Source organism: Diplotaxodon limnothrissa, linkage group LG6 (assembly GCF_057381915.1).
Source record: "Diplotaxodon limnothrissa isolate DT_005_m linkage group LG6, D_limnothrissa_male_GT1.1, whole genome shotgun sequence".
Taxonomy (NCBI): domain Eukaryota; kingdom Metazoa; phylum Chordata; class Actinopteri; order Cichliformes; family Cichlidae; genus Diplotaxodon; species Diplotaxodon limnothrissa.
The window spans coordinates 13,096,833-13,117,112 of record NC_140601.1 but is presented as its reverse complement, the minus strand read 5'-3'; the positions used below and the strand labels follow the sequence as shown (position 1 = coordinate 13,117,112).

Below are 20,280 nucleotides of genomic sequence, written 5' to 3'. Positions count from 1 at the left end.
GTGTTGAACAGCGTCATGACTCCAGCTGACTCATAGGATGTGGCATAAGATGGGAAACCAAGGTTTTCATCTCTCTAAAGAGATTTTTGTCCACGCGCTTCAGAAGGACCTGCAGAACTCAAGGCAAGACTGTGGAACCTGATGTGACGTTTTTGATGAGGATTTCTCTCCTTTTTGGATTTTAATAATGTATGTTTTTGGCTTGTTCTTTTTCGTCTGTCAGAATGGATTTTAACATGGACCAAGGTAAACCCACCCAGTAAGCCATCCAGCTGAGAGATTTCCATATTTCTCTACTGCTTCCACTGGGAAACAGCATGGATCCTTCCCGTGACCAGCTGTCGGACTGGAGCTCAGTTGAGCCCACCTTCACCACACAGTTGCAGCACGACAGCGCTCAGCAAAAACTCAACCACAGCTACAGCTTCCACAGCGCTCTAAATCTGCCCGCCACCTTCATCCCCCTGACTGGCTCTCTTCATCAGCCTCTGCCCTCTAAGCTGCCCACCGCTGTTGTTCCGTACTCCTCCCTCATCGCCTTCCCTTTCTTGTCCACCACCTCCTCCTCAGCCATCAGGCAAACATCATATTCCTCTTTCGATTTATCCTTCACCAACTTTTCCTCGAATGATTTGGCAGACCTGGAGAGCATGCTGCTCTGGACCCTCCACGAGCCCAGCACCATTGCTTTGACTGTAATGTACAGCCTGTCATTCATTTTGGGATTCGTTGGCAATTTGATGTCCCTTCGAGTCCTCACCAGCCGGCGCAGTCGGCAGCTAGCTGGCGTGAGTGCTACACGCAGTCTCCTAGTAAACTTGGCGGTGTGCGACCTGGCTGTGGTGTGCGTGTGCATGCCCATCACCTTGGGAAGCCAGATCTACACCGCCTGGGTGTACGGTGACCTCTTGTGTCGAGCGGTGCCCTTCACGCAGGCTGTCTCGGTCTCGGCCAGCGTGTTAACGCTGACGGTGATCAGCGTCAACCGTTACTACAGCGTTCGATCGCCGCTCCGAGCTCGTACCATGTTCACCCGCCGCCGGATCTTGGCAACTGTTGCTGTGGTGTGGACGGTGTCCTCGATGATGTGCGCTCCCATCGCAGTGATGAACCGGCGTCGAGAGATCAGCTTTGAGACTTTCACCATCTTGGTCTGTCAGGAGGAGTGGCCTCAGCATCGTCTCAAACAGGGGTAAGTAATCAGCCTGCAGATCGTAGCAGAGTCCAATGACCTAGTTTGTATTACAAGATTAAGTTCAGTTCAGCCGTGAACGACACAAATGGAAATGCAGTCTGAGGTTCCTGACACAAACCCTCAGCCCTGAGTGCTGTTGGGCTACGCTTTTGTTGGATGTCCACCGCTTGTGGGGTTTTTTAACCCTCCAGCTCTGCTGCCAGGAATGAATGTTTAATTGAGCTCATCAGATTGGAGGAGGCATCACAGATGGCTCCTATTGGCTGTTCAGACTAGCTTTGTGAGTAATTTGTAATTTGAGGCAAAACAGTTTCTACACCCATGCTTGTTGTTAAAGGTTGCTATCCCTTGCCAGGAGTCCTATATTTATATGCAGGGAGCCACTTATCATGCAGAGGTGTCTGAAGAGTCAAATTGACAATTTCAACATGCTCGAAAGAGTCCAACTTCTTTTCTTCTTCTTCTTTGTTTTGTTTCCATTAATCATAGGTTGCCGAGTAGCTCAAAATGACTTCTGTTGTGTGCACTCTCCACTAGGGCTGTTCGATATAACGATATATATCGGATGACGATATAAAAACATCTAATGTTTCATTTTACGCTATTGTTTGTTTCGTGGTGTCAAAATAAACCGTTTACAGCAATATTTTTTCATCGTTTTGATGGTCACTGTAGTGGCTATATTAATTTCTTAAAGTTCTCTCTTTCTCTTATACTTAATATAACCACACTACGGACGGACAAGCGCCTGTTTTTATGCGTTGTGGTTAGCAACAACGACGGTAAAACCATCGCGTGTCCGCTTGTTTATGTTCCACATAAACCTTTCACAATAAAGCTCAAGATCCTGTTGAGACTTTTCAAAATAAACTGAATCACGTGAAAGAGTATGCAGAGTATTTACGGATGAGAAGTTAAAAAAAAAGCCGCCAGGTGCTAAAAAATAAACCTTAGACTCAAATGTTAGAACAGGGTTTTCCCCGCAGCACGCCGTGTAATGAATACTCACAAAGAAAACTTATGTCTAAAAATGTATCGTTTCATGCATCGGTTAAAACACTCGACTCCAGCTACATGACCTGCAGCTGGAAACACTTCACGCAAGTCGAGCTGCCAGAATTTACAGAAAATGTTACATTTTTGTGATTTATATCGTTATCGGACAATAGAATTCTTATATCGGGATATGAGATTTTGGTCATATCGCACAGCCCTACTCTCCACTTTCATTTTAGCTTTGTAGCCATTGTGGCGACATTCATTGTCTGTGAATCCATTTAGCAGAGGTGATGATTATCTAACAATACCATTAACACTTTTCAGTTCTAAGACAATAATGCTGGTTTTAATCCTGCAATATTTATCCTTGTCCAACGTCTGTGAAAACAGGAATAAGTTGAACAGTTTTGAGAACAATCCTCTGTTTTCCTGACAGAGGATTGTGATCGTGGCTCAAGAGTTGGGCGTTTGTCTTGTAATCGGAAGGTTGCCGGTTCGAGCCCCGGCTCCGACAGTCTCGGTCGTTGTGTCCTTGGGCAAGACACTTCACCCATTGCCTACTGGTGGTGGTCAGAGGGCCCGGTGGCGCCAGTGTCCGGCAGCCTCGCCTCTGTCAGTGCGCCCCAGGGTGGCTGTGGCTACACCAGTGGCTTGCCATCACCAGTGTGTGAATGGGTGGATGACTGTGTATAGTGTAAAGCGCTTTGGGGTCCTTAGGACCAAGTAAAGCGCTATATAAATACAGGCCATTTACCATCTATACTTGCACTGCAATAGATATAACTTTGAAATGTTGCTGCAATAAAAATATATCTTTCTCAATAGCTCCATTTGGAGGGTGCCAATGCGATACAAAATGTGAATGTTAGAATTCCACCACATAAACTGCACATAAAACTGCTGCTATGTATTTTAGGGTTTCAGAAAAGATTGAAATTACCATCTCATTGTTAATGTTTTCACTTCTTCACTTCACTTCCTCTGCAGATACAACGTGCTGCTGTTTGTGATGCTCTACTGTTTGCCAGTGACCTTTAACCTCACCATAGGATTCCTCACGGGCAGGCGGCTATGGGGAGGAAAGAAATCCACTTTCGCTGATCTCGATCCCCGAAGCCAAGCTCTTCACACCTCACGCCTTAAGATGCGTCAGAAGATTGCCAAGATGGTGGTGTGTCTAGTGCTTCTATTTGCAGTGTCCTGGCTGCCGCTCTACTTGGCCGACCTTTGGATTGACTGCGAGCAAAGGCCATCGTCTTGGCTCCTGCAGACAAGACCGTTTGCCCAGTGGCTAGGCCTGACAAACTCCAGCCTTAATCCGATCTGCTACTGTTTCATCGGAGACCTGTACCGCTCAGCAAAGGTCATAAGGACACGATACTACCAAAAGGTTGCCTCTCTTTTCAACTCCTCATCATTCTCCAGCTCAGTTACAGTGGTGCCTCCTGCAGCAGGGATAACTGACAGCAAAGTGTCGTCTGCTGAGCGCCGCCCTATCGCTGCTGCAGTGGCGGCGTCTGCATCCATGGTTACAATACCGAGGCTCTTGAACTTGGCGAGAGTCCAGGGCCTGGGGCAGAAGGTCAGAGACAGTTCAGACAGCCGAGCGGGCTCCGACCACAGCATCTCAGACTGGTGTCGGTCCAGTCCCAGCGTGTGCGACAGCTCCTTGTTACCCTGCCAGCTCCACGGCCTCCAGCACACCATACAAAAAGCAGACTTCCTGCCAACACGGAGACACTCTCTAAATGAGAAAGCTGGACCGTTACCTTTAGGAATCAGTCCTGTGGAAATAGACGTGCTACCTCCGAGGAGGCATTCGGGGGATAGAGTGTATAGTATGTCAGCTGATAAGAGAGACATCATTACTTTGGGCAAAGCTGCTTTCTGTTATGCTGGGCAGCACAGGAGCAAAACACCACAAACCTACTCTCTGGTTGGGGACACGGAGAATGAAACAACGGATATGACCAGCCTATGAAAACTGCAGTTTATCTGATGTATCAGCCGGGAGGAATTGCTTCCTTTTCTCCTGCAGGCAGTATAAACACGCACACCGCTCCCAAGTTAAAGTTTGCAGTTAACATTGTATAATAATCCATGGCAAGAGTCAGTCGTTGCTTTTAGGATAAAGTGACCTGCTCTGTACTCTCTCCTTCTTTTCATGTGTAGAAGCCTGTCATCTGGAGCACATGGGACCCAAGAGTTGAATTTGCAACAATAAGTTCTTTTATTTTTTTAAAGCATGTGGAGGCAGGAGCAATGGACTGATCAACGTAAGGCAACAGCCAGAGATTTATTTAGCCCGGGGTGAGAAAACTGGTTATCATTAAGAAGGATAAATTATGGAGCGTGCCATTACATGCAAGTGATATCATAGTTACAACAGCTTCTATCATTTGCATAAGACAATAACGCAGCAGGAGGTAAAGTGTCATGTGTCTCTGCTTTTCTTTGTTTTTGCTAATGGCTTTGATTGTATTTTGTGCTCACGGGTCATGTGGGAACAAACTGTATTATACACAGACTGTCTGCGAGAGTTTCTGACAGGTCTTCACTGAATAATGTTGCCATTAATGTCTGTTTTGCAATGTTAAATCAAGTCGAGAAAGATTTCAGGAAGGAGGAGCCACATACATTAAAGCTCTTTTTATCTAATTCAGCGTGAATCTTGGGAAGTATTATTAAACATGAACTTTTGCAAAGCGCATTGCTCTGCACACGTTTTTGCTTCATGCATTTACATAACTAAGTTGGCTGTAACCAAAGAATGGCTTTTATGTGAATATAATATAAATGTAATATAACACTGAATAAAACAGCTCTTCATTTTCTGGAGCCTTAAAAGGATGGACTGACCGGAAAGTGCAAGAAAAAAATTATGCCCGTGAACCTCCATGTGTACTGAACAATAGAGCTGTTTTTAAGGAATGTAGACTGAGAAGGTGAATCTGTATACAGTAAATTCCCACCGTTAAGGAAAGTAAGGAGGCAGTCCCTAGTAAAAATACAAAACAAAACAAAAAAACTACTTAATTTTATTTTCTTGTGAGCTGAACAATAAAGAAGTAAAAAAGTAGAGAATTACTAAGGTTGTGTAAAAGGAAGAATTCTCAGTAGCCCAGATTTGTAACAACAGCTAAATTATTCACGGCTTCATTTGATATTTCTGTGAAGGTTCTCAGTCATCCAGGTCATTGTAGTCTAAAGAGCTTGGAAAGAAAAGCGTCTGGATTTCTTTAAGTTTCTTTAAAGATGTTTCACCTCTCATCCGAGAAGATTCTTCAGCTTCTTCCCGAAACCTTGGCTCATTGTGACCCGCACGTGTTTTCACACTTTGTCTTGTGTGATTAGGTAGAGGATCAATAGAGGGTCCATGACCCTCTTGAGGTCACTCCCACAGGGCTTAAAATCTCGGAGTCTCCACCAATTGCTCTTAGAACTGAAGAAGCTTCTCAGACGAGAGGTGAAACGTCTTCAAGGAAACTTAAAGAAGTCCAGATGCTTTTCTTTTCAAGCTCCTTAGACTTCATCTGATATTCCAAAATTCCACAATGTTAAAGGGTAAGTTCATCTGATTCACAAAACTAATAATTTACTTTCTTTCTAAGCATGAGGATTATTGTGGGTTAATTCAGGAAGTCTGCACAGATAGCCCTGAGTAGATCAGTTTTGCTTTAGCACCGAACAGGCCTACAGTCAGCATTTTTACAGTTTTTTAAACGAGGTGGGAAAAAAACTCAATTAAAAAAATTGAGTCGTGGCAGGTATTTTAAAATGTAGATTAATTAAACCAAAACTAACTGCATATTTACAGATCACTTCTATTTCTCTCTTAAAAACAGACCAAAAAATGTGTTTGCAATTGTGGAGAGCTGTCACTTGAGAAAATGATTCTTGTTATTGTAACACGAATCATTAGTTTTATACCCTAACTTCGTGTTTAAGCAGTGGGTACCTTGTTGAATAAAGAAACGAACTCCAAAAAAGCTTTAAAAGTTCATGAAACAGAAACATGCGCACAGAAGCACACAGCAAAATCAAATCTACCCCAAGGCTGCTTCCAGTTGTGTGTAAGACAGAGGTGGTGAATAGCATGAACTCCTTTGACATCAAGCTGCTAATCACACTCTTGTCCTCACAGCGAAGGCGAAGTGGTAGAAGACTCAAGGCATCAGACTGCATTGAAACCGTCCTATTTATGTCTTCGGCTTAGGTTGCGTGTACCTTAGAAAATCTTAATGCCATTATGCTGTGACAGCGTCTTTCATCTCCCCCTCTCTCTTTGCTTTCATCTACCTCTCTCACTCTCTCTCTCTGTTAATGGAGGGCATGTATAGTAAACTACGTGCGTTTAGTCTTTCATTTAAAAGAAAAAAAGGAAGCGAAAGAGTTTGTGCATGGTCACCTGTAAGACACATGGGTGCACATATTTCACAGAACTGCAGCACTTCTTCTCAGAACAACTTTAGTTTGAGGATTGTTTAAACTATCTTCAGCTAACAGGGACATGATAAGTGTGTGTGTGGTTAAGTGTGTGGGTGGGCGAGGGGGTTAAATACACAGATAAAAGTTCCAGGATCCCTCTTCAGTGTTCTCTCGTCCCCTCAGGCTTGATTAATTCTTAATGCATTTCAAACTATCAGAAGGACTTGTTCTTTTATCAAATGAATGACAAAGATGTTGATGGAAGGAGCCATTCAGGGACAGTCTCATCATAAATGTAAATGCACTCCGCTGCACAACTGATGACTGATAGCAGAACAAGATGAATACCCCTAATTTTACTTGTCAATCGCACCCAAAAAGTTCTTTATACAATTATTTTTACCCTTAAACCACTTTGGTGAATGTTTATGTTAAAGTAGCTTTGTTGCTGTCTGCTAACTCCATCTGTTAAGTTCCAACTTTAACTTCTGCAACTATAAACTGAAACACAAACAAGGTACGGTGACACTCAGCCACATTGCTCCATAATACTATGAGTGGTGAAAAACTCCAGTGCATCTTTAACAAGTTATACACCTCATGAGTTATTAACTGAGGTTTCTGTTGCACAAAAGGACCAAGAGCGTGATAGTAAAGTGTAAAATGCAGGACCAGGAAGACCAGACTGACTCTAAACACCACCCAGGAGCCAGAGCCTGATCTTCAGCAGCTAACTGAGGAGGAGCAGTCATTACCTGCACCTGTTTCTGCAGTAGAATCACTCTGAAGTCTCTTAAACACTAGAACAAAGACTCTCTGTGTCCTCATGGGATTTGTGGTCATGTGTGAGACTGTAGCCTTAGGTGTTTAACCTGTAATTATGTGACAGTGCATTTCAGGATATGTTGCTCGGTAATGTAAATCTAATGTAACAATTTCCTTATAGTACCATGTTATCCCAGTATAGAGCTTCATGAAGGTTTACTTGTGGTCCTTTTCCAAAAGTAGTACAAAAAACCGAATACCTCCCGTTCATTTTCGCTGAAGGACTCTCGCTGTTGTTGTTAGGTAGGTTTAAACAGAGTTTTGCACACCACTTGAAATAGAAATGAGTGACTGAGCCCATCATAGGAAGCTCAGGACCCTCCCTAAAACCAATGCAAACTTTGGATATTGCCACGACTGTAATTTAAAGTTTGTCAGCCTTTGGGGGCTCAAGCAGTTTCCTGTCTTGCCTGTTGGCAAGCAGCACATCTGATCAGGCCCCTCATCTGTGAAACCAGCTGCCAGTTTGGGTTCAGGAGACAGAAATCCTCTCTATATTTAAGATCAGGCTTCAAACTTTCCTTTTCCTTTTCCTTGAAGTTTATAATTATTTCTGGACCAAGTGACCTGGATCTGAGGGAGAACTTCCCATGATGCACTGGCTGTTCTTCTCTATTCTCCTGTTTTCACTCCTGAAACATTTACTGGCTGATATTTCATGCCATTTACATCTGTGCTCTAATTCTTTTCTCTTCTATCTCCTCCTCTCTGCTCATCCAGTCACATTAGAAGGCTATCCCTCCCTGAGCTGACTCCATTGGAAGTCTCTTCCTGTTTAAGTGTTTAAGGGGGGGCTCGTCCTTCCCACTGTTGCCAAGTGATTGTTCATAAGGGATCATCTCATTCACTCTAATAATTTAGGGCCTTTAGCCTTACAATATAAAATGCATTGAGACAACTGTTGTGAAATGGTACTATGTAAATACATTTGGATTCAAACTGATGCAAGTCACAGGCCATGGCTTTTACGGGCATCAAATAATCAGAATCAGAATACTTTATTAATCCCTAAGGAAATTATGTAGACATGAAAGGGCATAGTGTGTCTATCGTCAAAACAGCAAATACAAGAATTTATTTTGGATTAATTCTCTTTTTTTCCTCAAACAGCTTTTCAGAGACCGGAAACATGTGAAAAATACATGGCCAGGAGCCCTGAAGCTGCTCCAGAAGTTTATAAAGTTTGAGAGCGATTTCCATAAATCAGGAAACATATTTTGCCATCACCAGTCCTAAAGTACTCTCTTAAATACCAATTACACACTAATTTTCAACCATTTGCTCCATCACACAATTTCAGTAAACATGCTGTGCACTTCCCTCCAAACTGTTATGGTGCTATATTTCTCATAGTGTCCGTAAAATAGGCGCATACTTAACAGCCAAAATACTTGTATGTAAAATCCCAGATAGAATTGCGGGGTCCTCAGTTTCATGGCAGGTCTCTCCCTTGCGAATCGTCATCTGATTCCTAAAGCTGACGAGGATGTGATGGGCACTTACGCACTCAGTTTGAATCGACATTTTCAGACATCCCGAGGACTCACAATGAGGCACTTCAGCTCATCATTGCTTCATTTTTATTTTTTTTCAGTTGTCTGCCCTGTTCGGTCCTCTCAGATCTCTTCTCCATCTCCGCTCGCTTGTTTATGTTTTCTCTTTGACTTTTTTCTGCCTCTTCCTACCTCTCTTCCTCACCTTCTGTTCTTGTTACTTCCTTTCTGCTTGCGTCATTGCTGTACCAGTGTTAGAAGTCATGCTAACAATAGCCCGCTTCTCTTTATTTTTCCTCCTTCATCACCATCCTCATATTCCCTTTTTTGGCAGTAAGAGAAGGGCCATTTAACACAACATAGCCGGAGGGATGTGCTGCACACGAAAGACACAGGAATAGTAAACTCCAACTGCTGTGAAATAATAAGCATAATGGCGAGGCTCTTGTTAAAAACAGCTTACAAATTGCATAGCCCCAAATTTCCCTCTTTTTTCATTGATGAGCTTGTTTACAAAGACTACATCCAACTGCTAAATTATCGATAAACCTTTACAGCCATTAGGGGAAAATTAAACTTTGCTAGAGCAATAAAACTGTTGCTTCAGTTAATTCTTAAAAAAACGTTTTATAAGGTTGCACGCATCTGTCCATCTGTCCGACTACAGGGTTGCAGGCTGAAGAATTTCCTGCACAGATGTGCTCTGCAATCCTTTTTATTTGGAGGAAGATTATTGTTTCCATCTGTTCTGGTATATACAAAGCAGGAATGGCAGCAGTAAGACCCCTGTACAGAACAGAGAAGGCCTCAGTGGCAGCAGACTTAGAGTTAGAGACAGGGGTGGGAAATGGGTTGCAAATTGGCTTGCACAGATGCAGTTTCAAGACTGTGATGAAAGAGCAATTCAGGACACAGTAGACTGAATTATTTTAATAAAAAGCAAGCTTTGCAAAGTCCAAGTGTGAAATTGTCATCATTCACAGGTTTCACCCAAAAAACAAACTCAAAATCTAAAGTCTGTGAACGAGCCAAACAAGCCGAAGAAGTTCAAGAGCACACAGAGGGAAAATAAGGAGAGGACACAACAAGATGAGTAAATGCACATTCAGAAGAAAACAATATTTCCTAACTTAAGCTTCACGTCACTACTGAGTATCTCTACAGCCTGTCAAAGAAAGAGTGGATGAGCTGGTTCTTAAATATAAGGCAGGAGACTCAGCCAGGGGCTTTTTGAGAGAGCTGCCCTCGGGCAAACTCAGGGAAACATGGACTCGCCCACCCGGGAGCATCAAGAAAGTAGGAGGGAGAGCAAGGATACTGCTGGGACCGTGTAAGAAATAAAAGTAAAAATCCAGAAACTGGAGTAAAAGAAATACAAGGCATCCGACAACACATGAAGCATAAATATAAGGCAGATTGGAGGAAACAAAGAACTATATATACACAGAATGCAGATCTGACAACAGGACTGCACGTTTGTTAAATGTGTAAACCACTAGACTATTAAATCACCATAAAGAACTTTAAAGATATAACAGCAAAATGCTGTAGAAAACCAGAAAACTATTATTACTTCCTCATCAGAAGTGCACATAGCATGCCAAGAACTATAATAACTCAAGTTAATACAATATTACTCGCGCACTCGCGGTGCTGATGTGTATTCCTAACATTACAGCTGCACATTAGAGCTCTGAAACTCTAAATTGTATACACTTAAATTTTAAGGATTACTCAGTGTGTTCTTGTGTGACACTCAGCCTAATAAAGGAGGTGTAGAAGTCGCTTTAATTTGTCACCAGATCAAAGTGAAATTCATTTTGTTGACTACTAGGTCAGAATAGCTCCAGAACAGCCCGCATCACATGGCTGACGCAGAGTTCAGTGTTACAGCTACGCATGAGTCAAGCTGTTCAAAGTCAAGGATGGATTAAGCTGTCCTCTTGACCTGTTTGTTCCTTGTGACACATTAAGCTCACAAGAAATAAACAGAATGTTCTGGCAAGACTCAAAGGACGCTACTAGACGTTCAGCCGTAATAACACAGGTGTAACAACTCTGTGATGGGCCCCGGGGCTGGTACTTTTTTGGACCCCTACCCCCATGTTGTACCACAACAAACACAGGGCCTCGCTTTCTCTTTCTCTCACATCTTTTGATCTTTTGAGAAACATTTATTTAAACTTATTTTATGACCTCACATCGTCTTCCACTGAGGCAGATACAGATTTAGCCTTGCCAGAGTAACATGAAGATAAGTAGTGACAATGTTTCAGTGCTTAACAAAACCAGAAACTACTCTCTCTATCTTTCAGCCCTTGCAGCAAGCAAAGTTATTGACAGTACTGCTCAAATCCTAAGTCCAGGTGTTATCCGGTCGTTAAGTCTGACGTCACTAGCCGTGTCTGGGCCTAAACTCCGCTGCAGGTCTATATATCAAACGATCACTATGGCATTACTGAGAGTTGAAAAGTCTTTCATCTTTAATAAAATGATCAGCGTTCTGCTCTACCAGGTGTAACAATTGAGTTTAACATCCAGGCATCCATGAAAACGGAATTTATGACATTTAAGCTTAATTTATAACAGTATTTATAACAGTATGTTTGCACTGAAGCACCGCAGCAATTTCCTAATGTTGTAAACCCGCTCAACATTTGGCAATAAAACCCTTTCTGATTCTGATTAACGGAGTTAGAAGTTAGCAGGAAGTTAGCTCGCTAGCTTCTATCTAAATACAATATAGCATGTCCTGACTGTGGGGTTTTGGAAACAAATTAAAACGTACAGCTCTGTTATCACTTCCAACATAAATGAAGACAGAAAACTAAACAGCAGTGACGTTTGTAGGGTTACTGAAGTTTGGCTAGCTGGTATATAATGATGTGCTACGTGACCGCTAGCGACACAGCTATGTTAACATAATATAAACAAGCTAACTTTTTTTCCACTCGATAAAAGTTAACGTGAGTGTTCTCGGTGGTCAGGAACAAATGTAATCGCATGGCAGGATGCTGTAAAAGGACCAAACTTCAGCCAGGAGAACAACTGAGATAATCCATCCACAATACGAGGTTAGTCATTCATATACTGCTGCATGGGCTGAGCTGTAGTTACATCCTAAGGTTTTAAAAACTGAGCTTAAATAAATGATTAGTGGTAATAAAAGCCGAGGGAGGTCAACAGTGATCACTGACTGTTTTAGTAGACTGTTTAAATAGAAGAAAATACAAAACATTAAACATGTTAACAACACAAAAGCCATAAACGCAGACTACTTTAGGCGCGGAAGTAGGATTCGTCACGTCATCACTTAACGACCGGATAGCTACTCTGCGCTCTTCACTCCTTCCTGTTTTGAGCACCACTTTTTTGCTCTGGTTTGCTGAACATAATTTAAAATGCCACTGAGACAACAAACTGCCCTTTAAGACACACTCCCAGAAAAAAAGGTGCCTAGTGGACATCAACATCTTCAGATATTCTGCAAAAATAAGAGCAGAGAGAGAGAAAGGTCGTGAAATATAAGTAATAAATTTCGAAGCATGCCCCTCTGCTATCAAAAACTGTTCAGAAAAGGTGCCCGTTTTAATCAGTGGAGTGTAAAATGACTGAATAAATGTTTGCACCAAAAATTAAATTCATAAGGAAAATGATTTCATAAAAAAAGAAGGCTTTGGTTCGCAAGATAGAACCATGACTTTAACAAATGATGAAACTTATTAAGTGTCCAGCTTTAGTTTAACCCTATAATGGCCATTTTATCATATTTGATACATGAGTTTCTGAGACCTCTATCTCATCAACATGGTCAATACTTGCCATAATTTCAAAATGTTATGGACAGAACTCTTTTTTTGTCTAAAAATAACATTGTTGTTAACAACAAGTTGTATCAAATGTATCAAATGCGATACAAAAATATATATATTAAACATATAATAAAAACATATCGAACACAACATGATATTTTTTTGATTTTGTTATTAGGGTTAATAAACATCTCATTACCAAAAAATCTGAATTTTCTGGCTATTTTTTGATGGGTTGGGTCTTACGGGGTTAAATTAAATACATATGTGTTGTATAATGTGGAGTGAAGGTCTAGTTTGATAGTGATGTTGGCTCAGTCTTTTCCCCCTTCTGGGACCTGGATCTGGGACCTGGAATTTAAGACATATTCAGACACTTTCATAGTTCATGTTTGAGGTATGTTTATTTAAGGTGCAATACAATAACTGAAAACATTGTTGGGGTATCTACAGTCTATAGGTAATCAGTAACAACTATGAAGACCAATAAAATTTGAAATTAACATTAAGAAATGCTGCAATTTGTCATGAGTCATGACTGAAACATTGGTTTCCCCACTACATGAGCTGCCTGCATATTCATTGCTCTGTCTATGTGCCAAGGAGCCGAGTCTCTCAGGGACTTCCTTCCCTCATCACTTTGTTTCTTTTGCTACTCATACTGAGGAGAAAAAAAGGCCTATTTTTCATCTTTTTTTAAAAAAACTGGTGGTGTTGCCACGGTGGATTCCATTCCTATACGCATCATTTTCATTTATAACCATAAAATACCTCAACATGTGTCTGCTCAGCACAGCTGTGTCATGTGATCACAGGACAACAACACAGAGCAGGAAGAAGGCAACAGCTTGCATTTTTGTTAGAATTCAAACAAAGGTAGCAAGACACAACATTTCAATGAGCCATCATTAAATAGCTTTAATAATCATGACCAACAAACCAAGTATGAGAAAAATAGACCCCTCCAGTTTTCTTCAGTGCACTCAAGTGAAGTAAACAGGAAAGATTTCAGCAATATAGCATAAAAAAACAAAAAAACAAAAACCATTTTATGAAGTTTCATGGTAATTCACCTCCTTTTCATTTTGTAGAACTGCAGCAGGTTCTTCTTCTTCTTTCAGCTGATCTTTTTAGAGCACCTCAGTGGATCATCTGCCTCCATCTCACCCTCTTCCTAGTCACCTACTCGTCCTCAGTCACACCAACCTGCCATATGACCTCCTTTGTTATAAACGTCCACCATGAACCTTCTCTGCGGTCTTCCTTGTCTCCTCCTGCCTGGCAGCTCCATCTTTAACATCCTTTATCCAACATATCCACTCTCCTTCGTCTGCATATGTCCAAACCATCTCAGCCTTGCCTCTCTGACTTCGTCTCCAAACCTCTCAGCCTGAGTTGTCCCTCTGATGTAATCATATCTAATCCTATCCATCTTCATCACTCCCTATTAGGGCTGCCACGATTAGTCGACCAGTCACGATTACGTCGACTATCAAAATCGTCGACGACTAATTTAATAGTCGACGCATCGTTTGAAGCTTTGTAAGATCACAAAAGACGCAGGAATAAGTAGTAGGATTTAAGAGTGTAATAACGGACTGAAACAGAAGATGGCAGCACTGCATGTACAAGGATGCCAGCTGCCGTTAAACCCCGAAGAAGAAGCTGTGTCCCATAATTCATAGCGCGGCCCAGAACAGTTGTCAACAATGGCGGCAGCTGGTTAGTTTTAACTGCTGCTGGTGGAATAGGCTGTACGTTTTACGTCCAGTGGATGCATGATCTGATTAGTCGACTAATCGCAAAAATAATCGGTGACTAGTCGACTATCGAAATAATCGTTTGTGGCAGCCCTACTCCCTATTAAGTCTTTAACGTCTTCAGCTCTGCCATCTTTTCTCACTTCCATGTCTCCAAACCACTTCCTGTTCACTCATGAAGTTCCGACCTTCTTTTTTTCATAACCCTGAAAATATATATTTTTCTAATTTTGTATTCTTTACTTTTCTGTGAATATGCATGCTCCGTCTGCCTGTCCCTTTGCTTCTGGAACACTTGAACTTCCCCAATGAGGACCAATAAAGGACATTTTTATTCTCTTCTTCTATTCTAAACACACACATTTCAGTGCTGGGCTTTGTTATTCAAGGCTCAGCAGCAGTGCACACTCAGTTGCCCAGGGTTAGTAGATATGGACTACTGTCAATCATACATTGGCTGTATTGCTTTCTTTTATTTAAGTTGTTTATGTGTGCTAAGAAAACAAAAAATCTCCACATTCACTCTCACACAAGGGCAAATGTTGTTGTGATATTGATTTGCTGCTCTGGAAAAAGCAACTCTGAAACAGAAGCACAGATACTGAGAGAGACGAGGCATCAGATTTAAAGGGAACTTCATCAAACCTCGAGTGACTCAGCTGGGCGATAATCCTGACAGGATGGTGCAGAGGTCTCAGGAGACAAGAACAAACTGGGAAACACAACTTAATACTTTGTCAACAAATAAATATAAAAAGTCACATAAAATCCAGTTCTGGCTTCCATCATCCAAATTATTGGCAAAACAAACAAACAAAAAAAAACAGTGTTAATTAGGCACGACAAGAAATCGACATGCAGGTGGTCATTGTTCTGCCAAATGTAATTCAGCCAAACAAACAGACAGATTAGGCTGCTAAATGTAGGATGCTAATGTATGTCTGACACAGCCTTGCGTGTGTCTATGCGTGTGTGGGGGGGGTTTTCTCTCTTAATGACACAGGCCTGTCATTTACAAAATGAGAGAATCTGTTGCAGCTTTGGATTGGCAGAGAGACTCTAAAATTAGATTGGATTGTAGTGTCAGACTCACTTAAGGTGTTGGGGTCTGAGTACGCTGCTGAACTGAACCATTCATTTATGAATCTCATGATTAAAAGCCTGAGATGCCTTAGGAGAAACAAAAACAATTTCAGTGTTACACATCAGCATGTCCACGTTCAGTCAGTCGACTGCTGTGATTAGTGAAATGCTACTAAAGTTAATCAAAGAAACCTGTCAACATCGCTCCACTTAACCACAAAAATAACACAAGTACACGCTCATATCATACCACAAACAAACAAATCCCTTTAAAATGTATATTCCTTGTTACTTAATGGAATATTAAATCTGTATTCACACAGGAAGTAATTCACTCATTAAGCAGCATTTTGAATCTTTGTTAGTGGGCATTCAGGCTCTGGTTTGGATTGATTTGCATGTCATTGATTGACACAAGTATTTGATGTTCAAGCCAAACCCTTGTTGGGTTTGCACACATCTCAAGAGGGATCCTAGCCTTCTCCTCTTTATGGAAACTTTCTAAATCCTGTAGGTTTCTTGAAGATTCAGCTCACTGCACAAACGTTTGAGGTCTGGACAGTAGCTAGCTATGAACATGATCCACCAGCTTTTTTACAACATTTTGCATGGAGCTCCAGACCGAGGGCCATTGATGGTCATTTTATATTTCTTCCATTTCAGAATTATCGTACCAGCAGTCGTCACCAATACTAACCTTCCTGCTGGTGACCTGGAGCCCATTCCCCCTTGTTCAGGTTTACATTCTTGTCCCTGATGTTCTTTGACAGCTCTGTGGTTTTGCCCATAGTGGAGGAGACACTGAAATTGAAGAAACTGATTCTGTGGATACATGTGCTTCACACATATAATGAGTTGGTCACACAGTCAGTCTGTGGGAGGCAGAATTCTAGCCGGGTTGCTTGGGATCAAATACTTGAAATGTGAAGCAGTTTATAACTTTTGTGTAAAGTGTTTTTTTCTGGTGGACATTCTGTCCCTTTCCATTAAAATTAAGATACCATAAAAATAACAGTTCATTTCTTTCTAAGTGAGCAAACCACACAACAGTATAAAGATCAAATCATTATTTCCCCCACTGTACCAAGAGAAGAACAGAAAACAAACGGAGGCTGGTGGAGCGTTCCCCTCTCCCAGCAATAATAATTTGTAACACACCACAATAATTTGTAATAATTGCCCTTGCCTTCTGCCTACCTACATCGCAGCACTGTAATCACATTCTGTCATTGACAGAAGTGCAGGGACATTTCTTCAACCATTCGAATTGGATTTCAGCCTTTTGTGTTTCCTCTAAAACCAAACGAGTCCTTGGTTGTTTCAGCTTCCCCGGAGGCTGACCTACTCCCACACTCACTGACAGTGCTATTACTTACATAATATGGCACTCTGAATGAAAGGTGTATTTTGTTTTTGTGCAGCTGATGAATGGAGACAGGACCTTTGCAGTGAGTGTAAACTGCTACTTTGATCTTTGAAGCATCACAAATTGGAGTCACCGCAATCTAAAAATAAGTCGTCCTGACTGTGACATCTCTACAGTATGTTTACAACTGTAGTGACAGGTAAATCTGCACTGTAATTATCATCTCTGCTTCACGCATGCAAGCTTTGACATACTAACTGCTTTGTCACTGAAATGCACACCCACCCACACACACACACACACACACACACACACACACACACACACACACACCCACACACACACACACACGCACACACACGCACACACACGCACACACACGCACACATAGCACCTGAGGCTAAATATTCATGACTTCATTTTCACTTTGATTCCCTTCATCCAAAGCTGAGATGTGCTTCACACTGTAACAGAGGCCGCAGTCAACATTTACACTGTTTTTGCTGTCCCTTATTTATTGCCAGGACGAGCACACCTGAGCCCCGAGTGGGCTTTTCAAGTGTAAAATGACTACCGACAGTGTACTAAACAAGCTTGTGTAAAGAGTGTGTCAGTAAGAGTAGTCAGCGAAGAAAACCTGACCGTCACGCACACATACATGCACAGATTCACCCGGTCAGAAATGAAGCTCAAAATTCACTTCTTGTTATTCTCAAGCTGTTTCTGATCTTCCCCAAATGCTACGAGTGTGCATTCGCATGTCTCTGCACGTTATGTTTATGCTTGTTTCTATTAAGGTCTAAGCTCTAATTTTCTCTCTTTTTAAAGTGTTTCCTTGTTGGACTTATTGTTGCATGAAGTGAAGAGAGGCCGTCCCCAGATGAGGCTCTGTCGGCACACTGGCGTGTGTCGCCTTCATCATCGATTTCCACTGCGCAGTATCCAAGTTAAGTAAAGCAGGAACCACAAGACTGTGCGCCTTGGCACCAAAATAAAGAAGACAACCTGGTAAGGCCTGCTCTGTAATGGTGATATGGTCAATTCCCATAATAAGTTAATGGAGAGTAATGAGCTCCAGAAATAGCTATTTCCTGTTTTTCAACTGCAAAGTGAGCAATGAATATTTTCCCACAGGGGTAATTTGGTGGCTTTGCTTTCCTTGTAAAAATCCTTCGAAATCAGATTTAAGAAAGAAAATGGTGCCTTAGATTAGCATATATTACCAAGAGGTATACTGCAGGGTGGTGTTTTCATTTGTGCTGTCTCGTTCAGTAAATGGAGCTCACTTGCACATTACGACAAGAAACAAAGGCCACGTTTTGAAGAGACGTTTGATGAATGAAGGGTGGATGTCAAAGGAAGGCACAACTATGCAATTTACGCATGCATTTTCCTGGTATGCACGACGGGCTCAGCCTGATCATGAAAATTTCAAGCAGGCTCCCCATTACTTGTAAGAAAATATCCTTTGATGTTCATTGGCCAGAAACGAGCTCTGAGAAGCAATTTTTGTTTGCCTTTCAACTGAGAAGATGAAACGTTAAATGCAAACACTGCGGTGGTTTTAGTGCTAAGTGTGACTCATACATTGTTTATATTCAGGGAAAGTACTATGAGGTCGAACATGGTATAAGCTGCGTTTACCAGTGCACGGTCTGTTGTGTTGCTGTAGTCATATATTCAGTTCAGTGAGAAGTTAAACCACTTTATAGTATATTAAAGTGATGTGAATTATCTCTAGTTACCATGTTTCTACACATTAAAGTGATTGACAACCTTTCCACTCTGTGAAAAAGGTTTTGTGTTATATTGAGATTGGCTAAAACAGTATTAGAAATCACATCTAAATTATAGTCTAATGTTATATATAACATATATATTATGTTGTGTGCAAACTTACAAATATATAATTCATAGTTACTGCTGTGAGAAAAACAACCAGAAACATCCTTGTATGACATGTACCTGAAACTGCAGGTAGAAATCACATCTAAAATATGATGTTATGTTAAATAATACATGTTGTGTGCAATCTTACAAATATATATTTAATTCATAGTTACTGCTATAAAACACAAGGTGGAAAGGGGAATTATGAATATGTGTTGTTTTGCAGTTTGTTCAATGATAATAAGGTACAAAAAATGGGGAAATAATAGAAGTCTGATCCCCTATGTGTCATATGCTGTGGGAGTGTCTGGTCGGGCGTGGTCCAGGTTCCTCTCATTCGTCCCTGGGGGTGGAGTTGGCCAGCTCATCACCTGTTGTCAATCTCCGGGGCTCCACCTAGAGGGTTTTTAAGCCGGCACGGCCTGCCACTCCTCGCCAGTTCGTCCTGCTACCATCTGTGGTAAACTCGCCCTCCTCTGAGCTCTGACTCTGTATATCTGGACCATGGGTTAATGTGTTTTTGTTTCCTGTATTCTTCAGATTCACCACCCGTCGCACTCATCAGTAGTGCTGGTTTGGTCTCCATTCTGTTCTTCCGTCTGCTCTGAACCCGAGGATTATATACTCCACTTCTCCTCAGCCTGCCCTTCAGTCCGTATTCTCCACCTCCTTGGAATCTGGACCGGACTCTCCACACTCTTGACCCTCTCTGGAATACTCCCACGGCAGCCCTTTCCCCGCCTAATAACTAGGGTCTCCAAGTAAGCCCAAGACTATCCACTGGCACTCCGTACCTCTGTCCCTTACTCGTTTTTTTCCATTCAGTAACATCTCTCTCCTGTGTTTACAGAAGTTCCCGTTAGAGTTCTCCCCGTGCTCTACGCTGGTCTCTCCGCCCACGGATTTCCCTTAGTTTCTGCGTATGGTTTCTGTTAAACCCAGTTCTGTTCACGTTTTGTTCTTTTCAATAAATTATACACAGTTCGAAGCAAATTGAGTCTGCTCTTGAGTCCACCGCATTCTCGCCCGTGACAGAACGAACTGGCCACTTATGGACTCAGCGGACCCAATTCGCGCCGCCATTAATAAACAGGGCGCGGTGTTAGGACAGCATGAACAGACCTTGACGTCCTTAATGGACCAGTGTAATGCTATCAGTGAAAAACAGGAGGAGTTACTTACCCGGTTTTCAGAAATCAGGGAGTCGAATCCACCCGTTTTCCCTAGTCAGCCGGAACCGTTGTCTGTACCCGCCTTTGCGCGTCCTGAATCGGCTTATCGGGGCATCTCTTCCCCTCCACCGGAGCCTTTTCACGGAGAGCTGGGGCTGTGTGGGGGGTTCCTGTTTCAGTGGTCGTTGTTCGTCAGTCGCACGCCGCATGCGTTTCCTAATGATGCTGCCAAGATTTCCCATTTTGTTGGGTTGCTT

The 20,280-nt window shown here is 42.0% G+C and overlaps 1 protein-coding gene across 1 annotated transcript; it reads left to right on the top strand.

The window, feature by feature from the left end:
* Nucleotides 1-317: 317 nt before the first annotated feature.
* On the top strand, nt 318-4,175 carry LOC146630235 (uncharacterized). The gene is made up of 2 exons (XM_085355678.1): nt 318-1,192; nt 3,182-4,175. Exons 1-2 carry the CDS (start codon nt 318-320, stop codon nt 4,173-4,175), a joined length of 1,869 nt encoding a protein of 622 aa, XP_085211804.1.
* Nucleotides 4,176-20,280: the final 16,105 nt, after the last annotated feature.

What these genes read in the sequence shown, in the direction of transcription:
- LOC146630235 (XM_085355678.1), top strand. Translation starts at nt 318, where the DNA reads ATGGATCCTTCCCGTGACCAGCTGTCGGACTGGAGCTCAGTTGAGCCC. An exon ending in CAGCATCGTCTCAAACAGGG is followed by an intron (nt 1,193 to 3,181) that starts GTAAGTAATCAG and finishes CTTCCTCTGCAG; the next exon opens with ATACAACGTGCTGCTGTTTG.